At 44.2% G+C, this 19,204-nt stretch overlaps 1 protein-coding gene across 4 annotated transcripts in view; it reads right to left on the bottom strand.

Annotated features, from left to right (window-relative positions):
* The window catches only part of cgnb (cingulin b), a 151,354-nt gene that overhangs the window by 52,966 nt on the left and 79,184 nt on the right, over positions 1–19,204 (bottom strand). For all 4 annotated transcript variants that reach the window (XM_048620358.1, XM_048620361.1, XM_048620359.1 and 1 more), the window contains exons 3-6: positions 13,677–13,774; positions 11,142–11,211; positions 6,983–7,084; positions 4,643–4,776 (exon numbers count right to left, since the gene is read on the bottom strand). In XM_048620358.1, the coding sequence (XP_048476315.1) occupies positions 4,643–4,776; positions 6,983–7,084; positions 11,142–11,211; positions 13,677–13,774 (404 nt within the window). The remainder of the gene's footprint in view (positions 1–4,642; positions 4,777–6,982; positions 7,085–11,141; positions 11,212–13,676; positions 13,775–19,204) is intronic.

Here is a 19,204-nt window from a genome sequence, read left to right as displayed (position 1 = left end):
ATAGCTGGAATTGAGACACTAATGATGACCATGAATCCATTGTCGATTGTCGGGAAACACCCATCTGGTTCCCTAATGTCCTTTAAGAATGGAAACTATCCTTACCTGGTCTGGCCTACATACTACTCCAGACCCACAACAATGTGCTTGACTCTTAACTTCTCTCTGGGCAATTAGGGATGGGCAGTAAATGCTGGACTAGCCAGCAATGCCCACATCCCGTGAATGAATTTAAAAAAAAAACTAATGCAAAGCAACAGCGGACTTGGGGTCCTCAAGCCTCAAAAAAGGTCGGTAATTGATTGGACTAGAGAAGTTTCAGCTGAATAAACTCTGGCGGGGGTGATGTAGAGATCAAGAAACAAAATCTAAGTGGGAAGAGACCAAGTAATGAAGATGCAATAATATTCAGGTTAAACCGTGACAGAAGAATAAGAGGATCATATTGGGGAGAGATGAGCTTTTCTTAAAAAAATGTATTTTTAATTCATGTGTAAAGACTGGTATTCTTATCTTTTTGTGCTTTTTAACTGTGGACTGAAGTGGGAAAGCACAGCTGCATGTTTTGAAAGTAAGAAATTTGATTTATGAACTCTGTGCAGCTGTGGATACCAACAATGTGCAATCGAACTGGAGACGAGGTGCTGTTTCTAAGTGAGGCTGTTTGGTTTGCAGACTAGGGACCAATGATCAAATGACAAGAGGTCCTCCGCCTGCCAACAGGTGCCTGAACAGCTTGGGCTGTGAACAAGATGAAGGAAAGCTTTGTCAGGCCACAAGAGGAGAAACCAGTAGGTCCGCAGCAGCTAAACCGCACTCTCTCTCAGTTCTCTGCAGTCAGCCACTTCAAACCTGAAGAAAACCAGCACTCTTTCAAACAATGTAGGTGGTGGTGAGCTGTCTTCTCGAACCTCTATATTCTGTGTAGCACAGGGACATCCACACTGCTATGAGGAGGGAGTCCCGAAAGTTTGAACCAGCAACAGGAAAGGAATGGTCAATACAGCTCAGTCAGGATTGTATGAGGCTTGGAGGGAGTGGTGCTCCCAGACGTCTGCTGGGTCATTGTCCCTCGAGGGCTAAAGGCTGCAGGTTTGGAAGATGCTGCCAAAGATCAGATCAAATGCTCAAAAATTGTTTCCAAAAAGCTTGATCAAGATTTGGAAAAGGTTTCCAAATAGGATTCTGGTGAATGTGATTTTGTTTAAAAGTGGGAATGGTAGCGAAGGGGACTGTCTCCTAGCTAGGACTTTTTTTCTTTCGAGCAAAGGAGACAGAGGGGATCGTATAAGATCATGACAGGCACGGATAGGGTGAATGCACTCAGTCTTTTTCCCCAGGGTTGGGGAATCAAGGACTAGAGGGCATCAGTTTAAGGTAAGAGGGGAAAGAATACATGGGAACCAGAGGGGCAACTATTTTACACAGAGCGTGGTCGCATATGGAATGAGCTGCCAGTGGAAGTGGTTGAGGTGGGTACATTAACAACATTTTAAAGGCATTTGGATGAATACGTGGATAGGAAAGGTTTAGGAGGATATGGGCCAAGTTCAGGGAAACAGGGTTAGCATGCGAAGACATTTTGGTCAGAAGGGCCTATCTCCATGCTGTAGGACTCTATGACTGTCACCAGGGGGGAAAAGAAACAAGGACCTTTCAAACAACACAGCTCATTCTGTGCAATAATAAAAAAAAAATGGACAGCTGTATTTAACCTAGCTGCCAGAAATCTTTGAAAGTCCAATTACTGTAATTTTTTTTAAAGAACGTATTAATGGCAGTTCAGAAAAGAGGTGTTTGATCAGAAGGTAGTGTGTTTCCAACCTATCCTTTACCTTATGCAGAATAGCAAGCAGACACAGACAGACATTTTAAGGGGTATACATTTCACAGACTAATCCTTTCTGGGATTCAACAGCATCTTGCATTCTACTTTGCAAACTGTGGAATATACGTTCTATTAAAAAATACATCTTAAGTCTGTATTTCTGGTATTTTCAGTTACTGACCAGTAGGTTTTCTTTACATCTGAAGTAAATAATTAACTTGCAAGAATTTCTGTAGCCACTGAATTTCCTTTTAAAACAATTCTGAGGCCTATCTTTAGAGGGAATGGGTTTTTGTGCACCACCAATGGACCGTTTTCATTTATCTTCAATTGTTTTGTGTTTTAGATTGTTGAAACTTTTTTTTAAGCTTGAGGGAAACACTCAGCTTAAAGAGTGGGAGATGTTTAGTATCACTTTATTTTTAAACTTAAAGTGGGACAGTTCTGTGAAGTCCTTGAAATAGGATTTCAGTGTAGACCAGTAGTCCTGAGAAGGAAGGATATATAATGAACTAGGTTTCCTTACAGCAATGAGCTACTGCTAGCCCCAGACCAGAAAGTTGGGATAAAACCCTGAAAAGGTTACTTAAAGCTGAATACATTTAAGCAGGTGTAGGATAGCTCAAGGAAGAAGCAACCTGCAGTTCCAGTCTAAAAGTTGAAGTCACAAATGACTTAAACCTACTGGAGGTGTTAAACACAGGGGCTCTGCTGTATGAATACTGTACGAGTGGTATTTTGGGAACTAAACCAGGGCTGTTTTGGGCATGATACAAAACTTGTTTCTTTTCAATTTATAAGGGAGGGTTTTGGGATTAATGGGATTTTGCTTTAACTGCGTGTGTTATAAAACCTTTGAATTTGCATTATAAAGTAGATGGATTGGTTTAAAAGGAGGTGATGGCCCACTGTTATTATCACTAGACTATTAATCCAGAGACTGGGAGTCCCTGCCATGGTAGATGGTAGAATTTGAATCCAATAAAAAGTCTTGACTTCAGAGTCCAATGCTGGCCATGAAAACATTGATGGAAAAACCCATCTGGTTCACTAATGTCCTTTAGGGAAGGAAATCTGCCATCTTTACTTGGTCTGGCCTACGTGTGACTCCAGACCCATAGCAATGTGGCTGACTCTTAACTGCCCTCTGGGGCAATTAGGGATAAGCAATAAATGCTGGCCTAGCCAGCAACACACTCATCCCGTGAATGAATAGAACAGTTATATTTTATCCTAATTTTGGTTACAACACAATCTCCAACATTGTTTCAGTGACATGGGTCAAACATGGGCAAGTGGGTCTAGTTTAGTTTGGGAAACCTGGTCTGCATGGATGAGTTGGACCGAAAAGGTCTGGTTCTATACTGTATGACTCATCCTGTTTTGAAACAGGAAAGGAAGAGAGAGGGGCAGAATAAGAAAGCAATAGAAGGACATTAAAGAGAAAGAAGAAGCTGGGACCAGTCAGTATCTGAACCTTCAAAAGCTGTTGAAAAGACCAAACACCTCTGAGCTTTTTGTCTGGTGACTGGGACACAATAGAAGGTAGTTATCCAGGGGATTTGGCACACCTAAGGTATGAGCAGCGGGTGCAGAGAAGGGAAGAATCCCATGTGCCTGCACCTCTTTCATGGCTATGCTCATGCCTGGGTACTCTTGGAGAGGGAGCATGCAGTGTCCATTAATACCCTTGAGACAGAGAAACAGAGACACAGAGACACCATGCTAATGTAGCTTCTCCGTTGTTTTCCCCTCCTTTTTGGCTTCTGTCATTGTTGTAAACTATTGTTCAATTCGTTTAATTTTTCAACTTCTTCAGATATACCATGACAAGTCATGAGTCACACAACATGGAAGCAGCCCTTCAGTCCGCCAGTCCATGCTGACCATAATCCCAAACTAAACTAGTCCCACGTGCCTGCAATTGCCCATTTCCCTCCCAAACCTTTCCTATTCATGAACTTATCTAAATGTCTTTTAAATGTTTTAACTGTACTTGAATCCGTCACTTCCTCTGGGTGTTCATTCCACACACAAACCACTGCCTGTGTAAAAAAAAAAAATTGCGCTTTGTGTCTTTCTTAAAATCTTTCTCGTTTGGAACAGATGGGATTTGAACCTGGGTCTTCTGACTCAGGGGTAATGATACTACTTCTGTATCACGGGCACCCCCAAATTGGTTAACTGGGTGATCGGGTGGTGAGTTTTAGACCAAAATCAAACGTGTGGAATGCAGGTGAGGTACAGTTTAAACCATAGATATTCTCTCCTGTGAGTTGTCCATGGCATTACCCTTTGATGGCTTGGTTTTGCAGTCCATAGTTCTACTTATTAAACTGTATGGTCATTAAAATGTCAACGTGCTGACAGAAGATTGAACAACCGTTGCCTATAGTTGGCATGTACTCCCCTACTCTCCTCTCCTGAGGACACAGACGCTTGCTAAAGTATGATTTCATGGCCAATGTGAGCTCTTCAAGTAAGTGCTCGTCACATGTGAATGTGGACTCAGGGCCCCACAGCAGGGCAGTAAGTCAACAGCTGACCTTGATCTGCTAGGACACAAAATACACTTTCCAAAGTAATCAAACGATCCCAGTCGTCAAGTCTAATTTGGCACAGGCTGAAAACTTGACGACCGGGATTTTCACCAGACATGGTTTCCACCCATGCCATGGGCTTTTACTGAACCCGACAGAGTGACTGGCAACAGGATTAATTTTACTGCATGGTAGAATGACATGGAGGGGTGGGTGCTACGCTGCAAGGAGATGGGAGGAACAAAAAGAGAGGTGTTATACAAGGTGACCTTACTCTTGCATGTTATCCTGGAGCTCCTTCCTATTCTTCTGGTACAGCGAGTGCAGCTGGTTCCTCTCTTCCTTGGTCTCCTCCAGCTGCATTTGGATGTCCTCCATATCAATTCTCCTCTGACCATCCTTATGATTCTGTATGGTATTGGAGGGTGAGTTTCAGGAAAGGAGGAAGAAAGATTAACGTGACAGAGTTTAGGATCATGAACGAAAGACAAAACCAAGCCGCAACACTGAATATTTATAGCCAATGCAATACTCATAAGGCCATTTTGTTTTGGCTAGTCTCCAGGATGGTTCGGAAATAGAAACCCATGAATCTCCACCTTAAATATTCACACCTTCACCAACAGTGCATACCATCTACAAGATGCACTGCAGCAACTCAAGAAGGCTCTTCTGACAGCATTTTCCAATCCCTAGAATGTGAAAGGCAGCAAACACATTGGAACACCACTCCCAAAAACGTCCTTCTGAGCCCCAGGCTATCCCAACTTGAAACTATAATTTGGTTGTTCTTTCAGTGTTAAAACCTTGGAAATCCCACCGCAACAGCACCGTGGGTGCCCCTACACCACAAAGCCTGCAGCGGTTCAAGATGGCAGTTCATTACCAACTTCTCAAGGGGAAATTATTGATGGGCAACAAGAGCTGGCCTGGCCAACAATACTCCTATTCTGTGAAAGAATAGAAGATCAACCACTGCTCTTGTTTGAAATAAGGAGCCTTTACAAGAGGAAGAGCAGATGTCAGAATTCCTACAGTGTGTAAGTGGGCCATTTGGCCCATCGAGTCAACACCAACTCTCTGTACAGCATCACACACAAACCGATACCACTACCCTATCCCTGTAACCCTGCATTTCCCATGGCTAACCCACCCCAACCTTCACATCCCTGGACACTGTGGGGAAATTTAGCAAGGCCAATCCACCCTAGACTGCAGATCTTTGGACTATGGGAGGAACCCAGAAAAAACCCACGCAGATGCAGAGGAGAATGCGCAAACTCCACACCGACAGTCACCTGAGGGTGGAAGCGAACCCATGTCCCTGGCACTGTGAGGTAGTAGTGCTAACCACTGACCCACCGCACTGCCCCAACTAAAATAACTTGAATTTAGCACCTGAGGTGACACAGATCCTACTAGAAAGCTGGTGGAAACTGGGCCCTCTCATTATACAGCTACTGTTGGATCTGCTGCACTGTTTCATGGTTACACAAGTAGTTCAGAGAAGGTTCACTGGGCTGTATCCTGGAATGAAGGGACTTTCCTTATGGAGAAAGGTTGAGCCTCCTATTTAAGACGGAGATGAGGAGGCATTTCTTCTCTCAAAGGGTTGACAGTGTAGTGGTTGTAACAAGGTCAACCATTTGGGCCTCAGAATAGGAGATCCCTGATTGGACCAGATTAACAGCCCCAATTAGGGAGCCCTGGCTAACAGGTAAGAACAGGATTTTCAAATATCCTGTTCACTCAGAGCTGGCTGAGGGAGATGGATCAGAGTCAAGCACTTTGATAAAAGGGTGACTCTGATAAATAAAAGGGTGACTTGGTGACAGGATACCAGCCTCTGTGGAGTTATTTCAGACAGCCTGTGGAATTGTCTCCCACAGAACAGCGGTGGCCTGGTCAATGCATACTTTAAAGCTAAATGAGACAAATTTTAGATCAGAGCCTGGTCTTATGGAGGGCAGACAGGAAAAATGGAGTGATGGTCAAATTCAGATGATCTTACCAAATACTTATCAAATGGTTGCTCAGTTTGGTGTCTCTCGCTGTACATGCCCTCACTCTCTGATCATTAAAAAGGTCGTAGATTATCCACTGGGCATTGGTCTTCATCTAGGTTCAGGACAGCTGAAGTTCCCAGGTCTGAACCCTAGATGGTTGATGTTTTCCCACCCAGAAAGTCAAGACAATGGGATAGGCTGACACTCCCAGTGGATTTTCCACATTCTGAGATGTCACCTTTTCAGCGAGACCTTGTGTGTTCTATCAGGCAGGCCATGGCTTTACTTCAAAGAACAGTGAATTCTCTCTGCTGCCCCCACCAACGTTTATCCCTCAACCAGAAAGCAGTGAAACAGAAACTAGGAGCAGGAGTGGGTCATTCAGCTCCTCAGGCCTGCTTCACCTTTCAACATGATCATGGTTGATCATCCAAGTGTCCCCTGTTCATGTTTTCTCCCCCATACGCTTTGATCCCTTTCGTCCCCAAGAAGTATATCTAACTCCCCCTTGAAAACATTCAATGTTTTGGCCTCATCATTTTCTGTGGCTCCAGAACAGGGTTGCTAACAACCATGCCACAGAATCTCCTGTAAATGCAGATACTTACCATTAATTCTCCATCCAGTTTATGCTGGAGTTCTGCAATCTTCTTCTCCAAGTCACTGTTCTGACTAGAGAGAGTCTGGAGATCAGGTGATAATTCAGCATACTGTGTGAATTAAAGTGAAAGCATCATTAGCTCAGAGATAACATTTAAAGTGAGAAATGTGGATGAAGAGGTTAAGGGATGACCTTACAGAGGTTTCTAAAATCATAAGGGGTATAGATAGGGTTAATGATAGGTGTATTTCAAGAACAGGGGCATATTTTTAAGGTGGGGAGAGAGATTTAAAAAAAAAAAGGGCATTTTTTTTTGAACAGAAAGTGGTTCGCGTGTGGAGTGAACTTCCTGAGGAAGTGGTGGATGTGGGTACAGTTACAACGTTTAAAAGACACTTGGATAAGTACGTGAACAGGAAAGGTTTGGAGGGATATGGGCCAGGAGCAGGCAGGTGGGGCTAGTTTAGTTTGGGATTACAGTCGGCATGGACTGGTTGGACTGAAGGGTCCATTTCCATGCTGCATGACTCGAATGACACTGCAAAAATTAGGCTACACTTTAAAATAATCTTCGTGATTCAAAGGACAAGGGGTCAGAGTGAAGGTAATGTCACCACGTTTGGCTGTTACTTTCCTGAAAGAGGAACTAGCTACGCTTCCCTTTTGCAACGATTAAGACGGCAAAGCAAGCATCAGGACAACACTCTGGCCTTCTGGTCTTCGTACTGTGGAATCCTTCAGACCGCTTGGATTGAGCTCACTGGTCCTCAGTTTAACAATGCCACACAACTGAGGCATTGCCCAAAGAGGTGGCCTCAGTTAATGACACTTCCAAATTGAGGTGCTACTCAAAAGCCTTCCACTAACTGGACCAATATAATACTTATAACTGTGGTGGTTACAGGCAAACAAAGAGACCGAGGGGTGCAGGTGCAAAGTTCCTTGAAATGGAGTCGCAAGTAGACAGGGTGGAGAAGGCAGCAAAAATAGATATTGCTAGAAAAGCTCAGCACGTCTGGCAGCATCTGTGGAGAAAAATCAGAGTTAATATTTCGGATCAAGTGACCCTTCCTCAGGACTCAAGGCGTTTGGCATGCTTGCCTTTATTGGTCAGTGCATTGAGTGTAGGAGTTGGGAGATCATATTGCAACTGTACAGGGCATTGGACAGAAAGTAGGAACTGCAGATGCTGGAGAATCTGAGATAACAAGGTGTAGAGCCGGATGAACACAGCAGGCCAAACAGCATCAGAGGAGCAGGAAGGCTGATGTTTCGGGCCTAGACCCTTCTTCATTTTCTTGGCCTGCTGTGTTCATCTGGCTCTACACCTTGTTATCTCAGGGCATTGGAGAGGCCACTTTTGGAATATTGCATACAGTTCTAGTTCCCCTTCGACAGAAAGGGCTTTGTTAAACTTGAGGGTGCAGAAAATTGCAGGAAGTGGAGGGTTTGAGTAATAAAGAGAGGCTGAATAGGCTGGGGCTTTCTCCCTGGAGCATTGGAGGCTGAACGGTGACCTTATAGAGGTTTATAAAATCATGAGGGGCATGGATAGGGTGAATAGCCACAGTCTTTTTCTTAGGGTGGAGGAGTCCAAAACCAAAGAGCACAGGTTTAAGGCAAGAGGGGAAAGATTTAAAAAGGACCTAAGGGGCAACTTTTTCATGCAGGGGGTGATGGACACATGGATCGAACTGCTAGGAGGAAGTGGAGGAGGCTGGTACAATTATAACACTTAAAAAGGCATCTGAATGGGTACATGATAGTAAGGGTTTTGAGAGATATGGGCCAAATGCTGGCAAATGGAACTAGATTAATTTAGGATATCTGGGTGGAATGGACGAGTTGGACGGAAGGGTCTGTTTCAATGCTGCACGACTATGACTCCACGGGTACCAAAGAGGTGGCCTCTGTTAATTGCAACTTGAAATTGAGGTGCAACACAAAGCTTCCCACTAATTGGGCCAAGATAATACTTAAATTGCAGTGGTGACAGGACTTTCAACATGAAACTAAGTCACTTTGCTTACCATTTCTTTTGACAATAACCAGCGCACTTAGGAAAACCATCAGTAACTGATTGTGGGTTCCTCAGCTTTTACAACTTAAGGTGCAGAATACAAAAACTGGGCAGTTTAAATGAAATCTATAGAGACTACCTGTCGAGCCATCAGCAATAGTGTTTTTGAAATTCAGCGGAAGTCAAGATTGACACTCCAATGCCAACACAGAGTGTTTCGCTGTCAGATCCTGAAGTTGTCCATGTCCAAATGCAGAACGATCAGGACATTATGCAGGCTTGGGCTGACAAGTGGGAAGAAATATTTGTGTGATATGGCTAGATATTGGAGCTCGTTGTTTAAGTTGTTGAATTCCATATTGTGACTAAAATGGCCTTGAAGTGCCAAAACTGAAAATGAAGGGCTGTTCCTTTAACTTATGTTGTGCTTCACTGGTGTATCCTCCACATTCTGGAGCAGGGAATTATAAATACTCTCCTAGCTTTGCATACTGCTTTAATGAAAGGGCTCCAAACCTTCGTAACAATCTTTTGAGTTTATATTTGTATACTAAGTGTCCCAAGGTGTTTCACAGCAGGATATCTGATAAAATTTGACACTGACCCACTTAAGGTAATGCCAGTACAGGTGACAAAGCTTGCTCGAAGAGGTGAATTCTAAGAAATGAGGTGCTGTATTTTGGAAAGGGAAATCAGGGCAGGACTTAGACACCTTTAATGGTAAGGCCCTGGGGGGTGTTGCTGAACAAAGAGGCCTTGGAGTGCAGGTTCATAGTTCTTTGGAAGTGGAGTCACAGGTAGATAGTGAAGAAGGTGTTTAGTACGCTTGCCTTTATTGGCCAGTGCATTGAGTATAGGAGTTGGGAGGTCATGTTGCGTCTGTACAGGACGTTGGTTAGCCACTTTTGGAATACTGTGTGCAATTCTGGTCTCCCTGCCATAGGAAGGGTGCTGTGAAACTTGAAAGGGTTCAGGAAAGATTTACAAGGATATTGCCAGGGTTGGGGGATTTGAGCTATAGGGACAGGCTGAATAGGCTGGGGCTTTTTTCCCTGGAGCATCAGAGATTGAGCGGTGACCAATTAGAGGTTTATAAAATCCTGACAGGCCTTGGATAGGGAAATAGACGAGGTATTTTTCCCCGGGTTGGGGAAGTCCAAAACTAGAGGGCATAGGTTTAAGGTGAGAGGGAAAAGATTTAAAAGGGACCCAAGGGGCAACTTCTTCATGCAGGGGAGTGTAAGGAATGAGCTGCCAGAGGAAATGGTGGAGACTGGTACAATTTCAACATTTAAAAGGCACGTGGATGGTTATATGAATAGGAATGTTTTAGAGGGGTATGGGCCAAATGCTGGCAGATGGGACAAGATTTATTTAGGATGTGTGTCGGTACGGACGAGGTGGACCAAAGGGTCTGTTTCCGTGCTGTCTATCTCTAAATTCCACACTAGTTTATGATTGAGTCAGAGGGTTTTGTCAATTTTTGGAAATGCTCTCCCCCAAGAATTGTGGCACTCCTCGCCGAACACATTCGAGGCAGAGATAGACAAGCTGTTCAGCCCCCTTTGGGGGCAGGAGGTGGTGGTCGTCATGGGAGGTGAGCACGAAAGCGGAGACGATGCCAATCAGCTGTGATCGTACTGGAATAGCAAATAAGTCTCAATGATCAAATGGCCTACCTCCTGCTCCTACTTGTGTTCAGAAAGCTAGGATGCAGTGAGAGTGAAGGAACAAGGCAGCAGGAAGGAAAGGGACAGAGAGCTAGGCTGGTGGGAGCGAGCGGGACAGCATTAAAATAAAAACAGAGTTTAAATGGAGACAATATGCAGTCCTGCAATGAAGTCATGCTGACCTTTGTATGGAGCTGAAGAGAAGGCGAATAACGAATTCCACAGTTTTAACCTTCTAGTTAGAAATCTGTGCAGTGTCACGGTTGTAACACTAAAGATGAAGGGAGGAAGTAAGGGTCAATAGGGGAGACTACGCCCGTTAGCATCAACAGTTGAAAATTAACAGGAACGTAGGTTTAAACTGGATACATTCGCTTGCCATTTCTCAACATTTATATGGAGCCTGAAGAGGTCAAAACACTCAGATTAACTACAGTTCAGGATTCAAGCAAGATCAAATCAACAGCGTCCCATACCTTCATGCTTTGGAATTTGTCAAACACCAGGCTTGCTTTCTTCCTCAAGAAACTGTCACTTTCAATACTCCTGTGGGAAAGTATCAATGTTACAATAAGCAGTTTGACCAATTATCCAACGACAAGCCTCACTATACCTTCAGCTCACTCAAGACGTGGACGTCACTGGCCAGCTCAGCATTTAATGCCCATCGTTCACTGCCCCTTGGAAAGGCAGTGTCGAGCAACCTTCCAAAATCTAACCATGTGCCCTGCCAGGGGGGAGGGTATTATCACTGAATTATTAATCCAGAGACCTAGATAATGTTCTGGGGACCCAGGTTCAAACCCCACCACAGCAGATGGTGGAATTTGAATTCAATGAAAAATCTAGAACTACGAGACTAACGATGACCATGAAATTATTGTTGATTGTCAGGAAAAACCCATCTGGTTCTCTAACGTCCTTTAGGGAAGGAAGCTGCCATAACTGGACTACATGCAACTCCAGACCCACAACAATGCGTTGACTCTTATCCCTAATTGCCCAGAGGGCAGTTAAGTATTAAATGCTGGCCTAGCTGGTGACGCCCACATACCGTGAGTGAATTAAAAAAATAGTTAAGAGTCAACCACATCACTGAGGTTCTGGAGTCACATGTGTACCAGGCTGGGTAAGACAGCAGATTTTCTTCCCTAAAATAGGATATTCTTGAGATGTGGGCATCTGCTGACCATCCCGAATTGCCCTTGAATGGATTAATTTGCCACATCAATTTCAGAGGGTTGTCAACCCCCCTTTGCTGTGGGTCTGAAGTCATGTGTAGGCCTTCCCTAAAAAGGACATTCGTGAACTAAACGGGTTTTGAACAATGATCCAGTAGGTACACAGTCACCAGCTTAATACCCATTCGAGATTTAGTAAATTAACCAAAATCAACAAAGTCTCCAAATCCAGGAATTGACTTGGCAATCAGGTGATTAATTCAGGCCTAATTTATGGCCCTAGAACATAACCAGCATTTTACTGTACTTACCTATCTAAGGATCTTCAACCAGAAAGAGTTTCAAAAGAGACAGGAGAAAGGAGGCCTTGTGGGACAGTGGGTAGTAACCCTACCAGTGAGCTGAATGAATGGATTCAAGTCCCATCCCAAAACTTAAGGCCAAGGAAGATGCATTCACAACACGGCCAAGCAAGTTGATTATCAAAATCTATGAGGTAAGCTAGGGGCAAATGTTGCAACTCTAAATTCCTAATTGCCAATGCTCTGCTAAAGTCTCAGCCACAGTTGTTAATCATGGACCTCACTGGCACAGGTGTTAGAGAAAGGGGGAGAAGAGAAATAAATCAGATCCAAAGCACCTTTCTACATTGATATGTAACCGCTCTGTGTGGAGGTCCAAGTGCATGGACATCAGGCAAGAACAGAAACAGGCTGGAATGCTGCCCCTTGCGCCAGAGTAAAACCAACACAGCAGGTCGCCCTGTTGGCCAGTGGGAGCAAATGATGGAAACAAAAAGTCTAACGGTTCCTAGAGGGACCGATCGCCTAATGCCCTGAGGAAAGCCCTGCACCTCTCAACCTCCCAGTCTGGGCTCAGGTTCAAAAAGGGTAACACTAGGAAGAGGGATGGCCAGGAACATCAGGGAACCTTGGGTGGGGTGGAAGGAAAAATGCAATGGAATTGAAGCATGTTCTTCTATTCTTTTGTCCCTCGTGTTCATCCAGCTTACTCCTTCAATGCATCTCTATTATTCATTTCCATTACTCCCCATGGGGCTAGTGGCATGTTCCCTTCCCTCTCCCCATGCCCTCCACCCCCACCTGCTCCCCAAGGGGGCAAGCGCCATATTCCCCCCGCAACTTCCCACAGGGGGATGTCTGATATTCTGACCAAAGCCATTTCTCCTTAATTCCTCACCGGATTGACTAGCCACTCATGTTGACAGCTTCTCATCTTGCTCTTCCTCTGCAAACGGCAACCGACTCTGTGTGTTGATTTTATACAAACCTTTTAAAACCCTCAAACCAGATCAACCTCAGGCCTCCCTTTCCAAAGAGAAAGAAGATGAGCCAAGCCTATTCATAAGTATATATAACAGTGCAGTTCTCAATGAAAGTAAAATACAGTGAATGTTGGAAATCTGAAATAAGAACAGTAGTGCTGGAGAAACCCCTTGCTCTAATATTTTACCTGCTCTTGACTTCAAGAGCTGGTGAGGTGACATCAGCTGCCTTACTGTCTCTGCACCCCTCACCCACTGTAATCAGTCTCTCTCCGAATTTGGCTGCAGCCCATTCTCGCAGGGCCTAACCTGGAGTGTTATCAAACCCACTAATAAGAGTGGTGCCGAGAATGCCAGCATCTACCATAGAGTCACATAACACTGAAACAGACACTTTGGTCCAACCTGTCCTTGCTGAACATAACCCCGCAGAGTGCCAACTCTCAGACACTGTGCTAAAACTTAAACTCTGTTTCTCTCTCCACACCTGCTGAGTTTCTCCAGGTTTGTCTGTTTTTATTGCAGTTTCAGGGTGGTATACTCACCCTTCCTTCAGTATTTTGAAGATAAGCTGCTTTCTTAGCTCTTCGCTGGCAGGAGAGAGTTCTTGTTGGTCCCTCAGAAGGTCAGGTGTAGATTTTAACTGCCGAGGCAATGCAACATTAATCAGTGCTCAAGGTGACAAAAGCTTGCACAGGCTCACTCAGACAGGACACAATCAGAACTACAGAGAATCTGAAGCAGTGAACAGCTCAATTGACAATACAATATTCTGCCACCCAGGTGTAAGAATTGCCTGTTAGGAACAGGCAAAAGAGGGAGTTTTGGATAAATAAGAGAGTGTTGCATTTTGGTAAAACACACAAAGGTAAGACTTATAATTAAAACTAGGGCCTTGGGTAGTGTTGTTGAACAGAGATCCAGGGGTTCAGGTACATAATTCTTTGAAGTTTGTGTCACAGTAGACAGGTTGGTGAAGAAGGCGTTTAGCACACTTGCCTTCATTGCTTTGACCTTTGAGTACAAGAGTTGGGACACCATGTCAAGGTTATACAGGATGTTGGTGAGGCTTCTTCTGAATTATCATGTCCAATTCTGGTCTCCCGGCTACAGGAAGGATGTCATTAAGCTGGAGAAGGTCCAGAAGAGATTTACAAGGATGTCGCTGGAAGTGGAAGGTTTGAGTTATGAGGGTAGGCTGGGATGTTTTTCACCAGAGTATAGAAGGTTGAGAGGTGACCTTATAGAAGTTTACAAATCATGAGGGGTATAGATAAGGTGAATGACAGGTGTCTTTTCCCTAAGGTGGAGGATTTTGTTCACAGAAATAGACCCTTCAGTCCAACCAGTCAATGCCAACCATAATTCCAAACCACATTAGTCCCACCTGCCTGCTTATGGTCCTCCAAACCTTTCCTATTGAAGTACTTATCCAAATGTCTAATAAACATATTAATTTTACCCACATCCACCACTTCCTCTGGAAGTTCATTCCACACAAACCACTCAAAACATTTGCCCCTTACATCTTATTTAAGCATTTCTCCTCTCACCTTGAAAATTTGCCCCACAGTCTTGAAATCCCCCAGCCTTGGGAAAAGACACCTGCCATTCACCTTCTCTATAAACCTTTATAAAATGTCTCCTGTCAACCTTCTGCAGTCCAGTTAAGGAAGTCCCAGCCGATCCTATCCTTTACTGTAGGCACCCAACTGCTTCAAGAGTCAATTATAGGCACTAGTTTTATAATCTAATCTATAATCCACTAGCTGCCATACTGGGATTCAAACCTGTGACCCCAGTTCATTAACCTGGGTCGCCAGACTGAGAGAGTTCAATGACAATATTATAATGCCAGTCAGCCAGTTGACATGGGTCACACTAAATTTCTGAAACAATGCAAGCATTCACGCCCATTATCTGTTGTGAATGCTCAACAGGTTTTAGCTGTGGTCAGGTGTAGTTAATGAACTAGCTGGCATTGAAGAATCAGCCTCAGTGGACAAATGAGCGTGTTACATCAAGAGTACAAGTTCAGCAATCAAAAAGTTTGCTAAATACAGAGCAATACGGTAGCTCAGTTAGCACTGCTGCCTCACGGCGCCAGGGACCTGGGTTCGATTCCACCCTCGGGCGACTTTCTGTGTGGAGTTTGCACGCTCTTCCCGTGTCTACATGAGATTCCTCTGGGTGCTCTGGTTTCCTCTCGCAGTTCAATGATGTGCAGGTTCGGTGGATCAGCCATGCTAAATTGCCTCATACTGTCCAGGGATGTGCAGACGAGGTGGATTGGCAATGGGAACTGCAGGGATAGAGCAGGGGTCAGATCTGAGTGGGATGCTCTTCAGATGGTTGATGTGAGCTCGACAGGTCAAATGGCCTGCTTCCACACTCTACAGATGCTCTGATGGAGAGAGGTAGAATAAAAGACGAGAGAAGAAGAAAAAGAGCAAAATAAAAGGAGATTGAAGAGAAGGATAGATTACTATAGATAGAGAAAAGATAGCCAAATACAGCCTTTGTAGCAGAAGACCCAGAGACCTTTTCTCTGGCACCAACTGAAGAAGAAATCACGGGTAAAAACAGAAGAGGGAGGGGGAAATAAAATAAAATAAAATAAAATAAAATAAAATAGATAGGTGGATGATATGGAGAGGTGGACTGCTGGAGTCTGTAAGAAAGCCAGAGAATAAGCAAGATGCCACCAACGACTTAAGACGATGGTGATAGTGACTGTTTCCATCCGACATGCCTCTTTGATTCAAAAGATGTACAGAGAAAGGAAAGGTTGAGAGGGATATGGGACAAATGCAGGGAAAGGAGACTAGTTCAGTTTAGGAAACCTGGTCAGCATGGACAAGTTGGGCCAAAGGTCCCATTTCCATGCTGCATATCTATGACTGAACAAACATCAAACACATCACTTTTACCTTTTACCACATACAAGGTGGTGGGAGTACTGATTTGCTCTCCTGGCCTAAAGGAGGATACATTTGGTAAAGAAGGGGCACATTTCGTGTGAGCGAGAGAGCAAAGCCGAGCATCTATAGTTCTCTGCAAAAGAGGAGTCCGGCTCCTCAGACATTGACAGATGTCTACATACAGAAGAAATTGGTATTGATGAATGGTGATGGCAGCAGGCCGTTGAAGAGAAACAACAAACACTCTATATGTCAAACTGGCAGCAACTTTGGAAGTACTAAACCACAATTGATATACAGTTTTGCTCCTGAGCTTAAGTTGGTACAGGGCAAGATGCCCAACAACAATCCCCAGGAGATTTGAGTTTGATCTATTGTTATCACATGTACCGAGATTCAGCTCTGTGTGCTCTACAAGCAAGCTGTACCACACAGAGTGCACCATGACACAGTGCAGAATACAGCGTTACAGCCGCAGGGAAGATACAGAGAGAAATCAACATGAACATTTGACAGGGTCGTTCAAAAGTCTAAGAAGAGCAGGGAAGATGCTCTTCTCGAATCTGTTCATACCGGAATCCTCTTTTGGTATGGAAAGAGCCAATTTTGCTGGAAACATCCACCTTCCACCTCAAAGAATTCACTAAACCCTGTGCTTGAAACGATTTTATTGAAAGATTAAGATCATCTCAACAACTGCTTTCCTCAGTATCATGCCCACCTCAAATCAAAAAACATAAAAGTTGACCACCCATAAAGTAACCGAGGCTGTAGCCTGATCTGGTATCATAGGAATAATAGGCCATTCAGCCCCTCAAGCCTGTTCCACTATTCAATGAGATCATGGCTGATCTGTGGCCTGACTCCACATACCTGCATTTGGCCCATATTCCTCGATGCCTTTGTTTTACAAAAATTTATTTATCCATCTCAATTTTAAAACTAACAACTGATCCTGCATCCACTGTCATTTATGGAAGAGAGTTCCAAACCTGGGCGTAGAAGTGCTTCCTAATAGGTTTCCTGAATGGTCTGGCCCTCATTCTCAGACTATGCCCCCTTGTTCTAGAATCCCCAGTGGAAATAATTTATTGTCATCTACCCTGTCATTTCAGTTAGTAGTAAGACTTTGATCAGTGAATTTCCAATGAAAACAGGCCTAATTTATATAACCTTTCCACATAACTTGACCCCTGAAGTCCCGTTATCATTCTTGCAAACTGACGTTTCACTCCCTCCAAGGCCAATGTATCCTTTCTAAGGTGTGGTGCCCAGCTCTGCTCACAGTACTCCAACTGGAGTCTAACCAGGGTTTCGTAATAACCGTAGCTGTCTGAAGTGGAAGAGACACCTCAGGCTGACAAAATAATCAGGAGACAACCCAAGATAGAACTAGAAGCAAACTAGCATCTTTAGTTCTAATGCAACAACGCAAGCAGTTTTACAGGAATGTTATTAAACAAAGGCGAGCTACGCAATGAAGACGTTAAAGCAGATCATTAAATGCTTGATAAAGGAGGTAGGGTTTAACAGCTTTTAAAAAGAAGGAAAGTGAGACAGACGGGTTTAGGAAATTTCAATGCTTGCAGCCCACGCAAACAACTTAAACTGGAGGCCAGAATTACAGGAGCACAGAGATCTCAGAGAGTTGTGCAGCTGGAGTAGATCACAGAGAGAGGGAGGGAGAAATTTCAAAATCAGAGCAGGCCTTCTACATTTAACAGTAGGGTCCTGAGGAGTGTTGCCAAGGAAAGAGACCTTGGGGTGCAGGTTCATCGTTCCTTGAAACTGGAGTCGCAGATATTACAGTGAAGGTGGTGTTTGGTACGCTTGCCTTTATTGGTCAGTACATTGAGTACAGGAGCTGGGAGGTCATGTTGCAGCTGTACAGGACGGTGGTTATGCTGCTTTTGGAATACTGCATTCAGTTCTGATCTCCCTGCTATAGAAAGGATGTTGGGAAACTTGAAAGGATTCAGAAAAGATTTACAAGCACATTGCCAGGGTTGGAGGGTTTGAGCTATAGGGAGAGGCTGTACAGGCTCGGGCTATTTTCCCTAGGAGTGTTGGAGGCTGAGGGGTGACCTTATAGAGGTTTATAAAATCGTGAGGGGCATGGATAGGGTGAACAGCCAAGGCCTTTTTCCCCCAGGGTAAGGGAGTCCAAAACTAAAGGGCATAGGTTTAAAGGTGAGATGGGAAAGATTTAAAAGGGACCTGAGGGGCAACTTTTTCCTCACAGAGGGTGGTGTGTGTATGGAATGAGCTGCCAGAGGAAGTAGAGGAGGCTGGTACAGTTACAACATTTAAAAGGCATCTGGATGGGGACATGAATAGGAACGGTTTGGAGGGATATGGGCCAAATGCTGGCAAATAGGACTAGATTAATTTAGGATAGCCAGTTGGCATGGGCGCGTTGGGCCAAAGAGTGTGTTTCGGTGTTGTACATCTCTGAGTTTAAGAAAGCATTCTGAAATGAAAATGTTGCTTGAATGGTGCCAATGCAAATCAGGGACCTCAGGGGAGGTAGGGCTCATGCTGAAATTCTCACTGAAGTGCAGCAGCAATGACATTAATGACTGGGAGGAGTTTGCTACCAACTGTTCAAAATGGTGGCATCTCTTTAATCAAGCTGCATCATCCTTTGCGACCAAATGATGAGGCGAGGAAAGAACAGGAAGCAAATCCTGCAATCTTGATCCCACAAGCTCTTGGGACATCCTCTTCCCCGTGCCCAAAGATCTGCAGGTTGAGAACTGGCTTGTGTAAGCCTATGAAGACACATGACAGAATTCCTGACCCTCAACATTACTCACAAAAAATATGCAATACAGGAGGTGGCCAAAGGAAGAATATATCTGCCATAGAGGGAGTGTGACAATTGTTCATCAAACTGATTCCTGGGATGGCTGGATTGTCCAATGGAAGAGACTGGTTAAAAGAATGAGAGGTCATTTCATTGAAGCAGACAAATTCTTAGAGGCTTGATAAGGTAAGCAGTTTCCCTTGGCTGAGGTGGTCCAGAATCAAGGGACACACCAAGTCCAGCAACTAAATGATGCAGTTTCTGCCTTGTATTACTGAAGCGTAACTGCTCCCCACCCCACCAATATTGCATTCAATTCCCCTAGCTTTCCTGATCACTTGTTGTA

This window comes from Rhincodon typus, chromosome 46 (genome assembly GCF_021869965.1).
Source record: "Rhincodon typus isolate 14 chromosome 46, sRhiTyp1.1, whole genome shotgun sequence".
NCBI classification, from domain to species: Eukaryota; Metazoa; Chordata; class Chondrichthyes; order Orectolobiformes; family Rhincodontidae; genus Rhincodon; species Rhincodon typus.
Note: the sequence above shows the minus strand (reverse complement) of the source record. Positions and strands in the feature narration are given on the sequence as shown.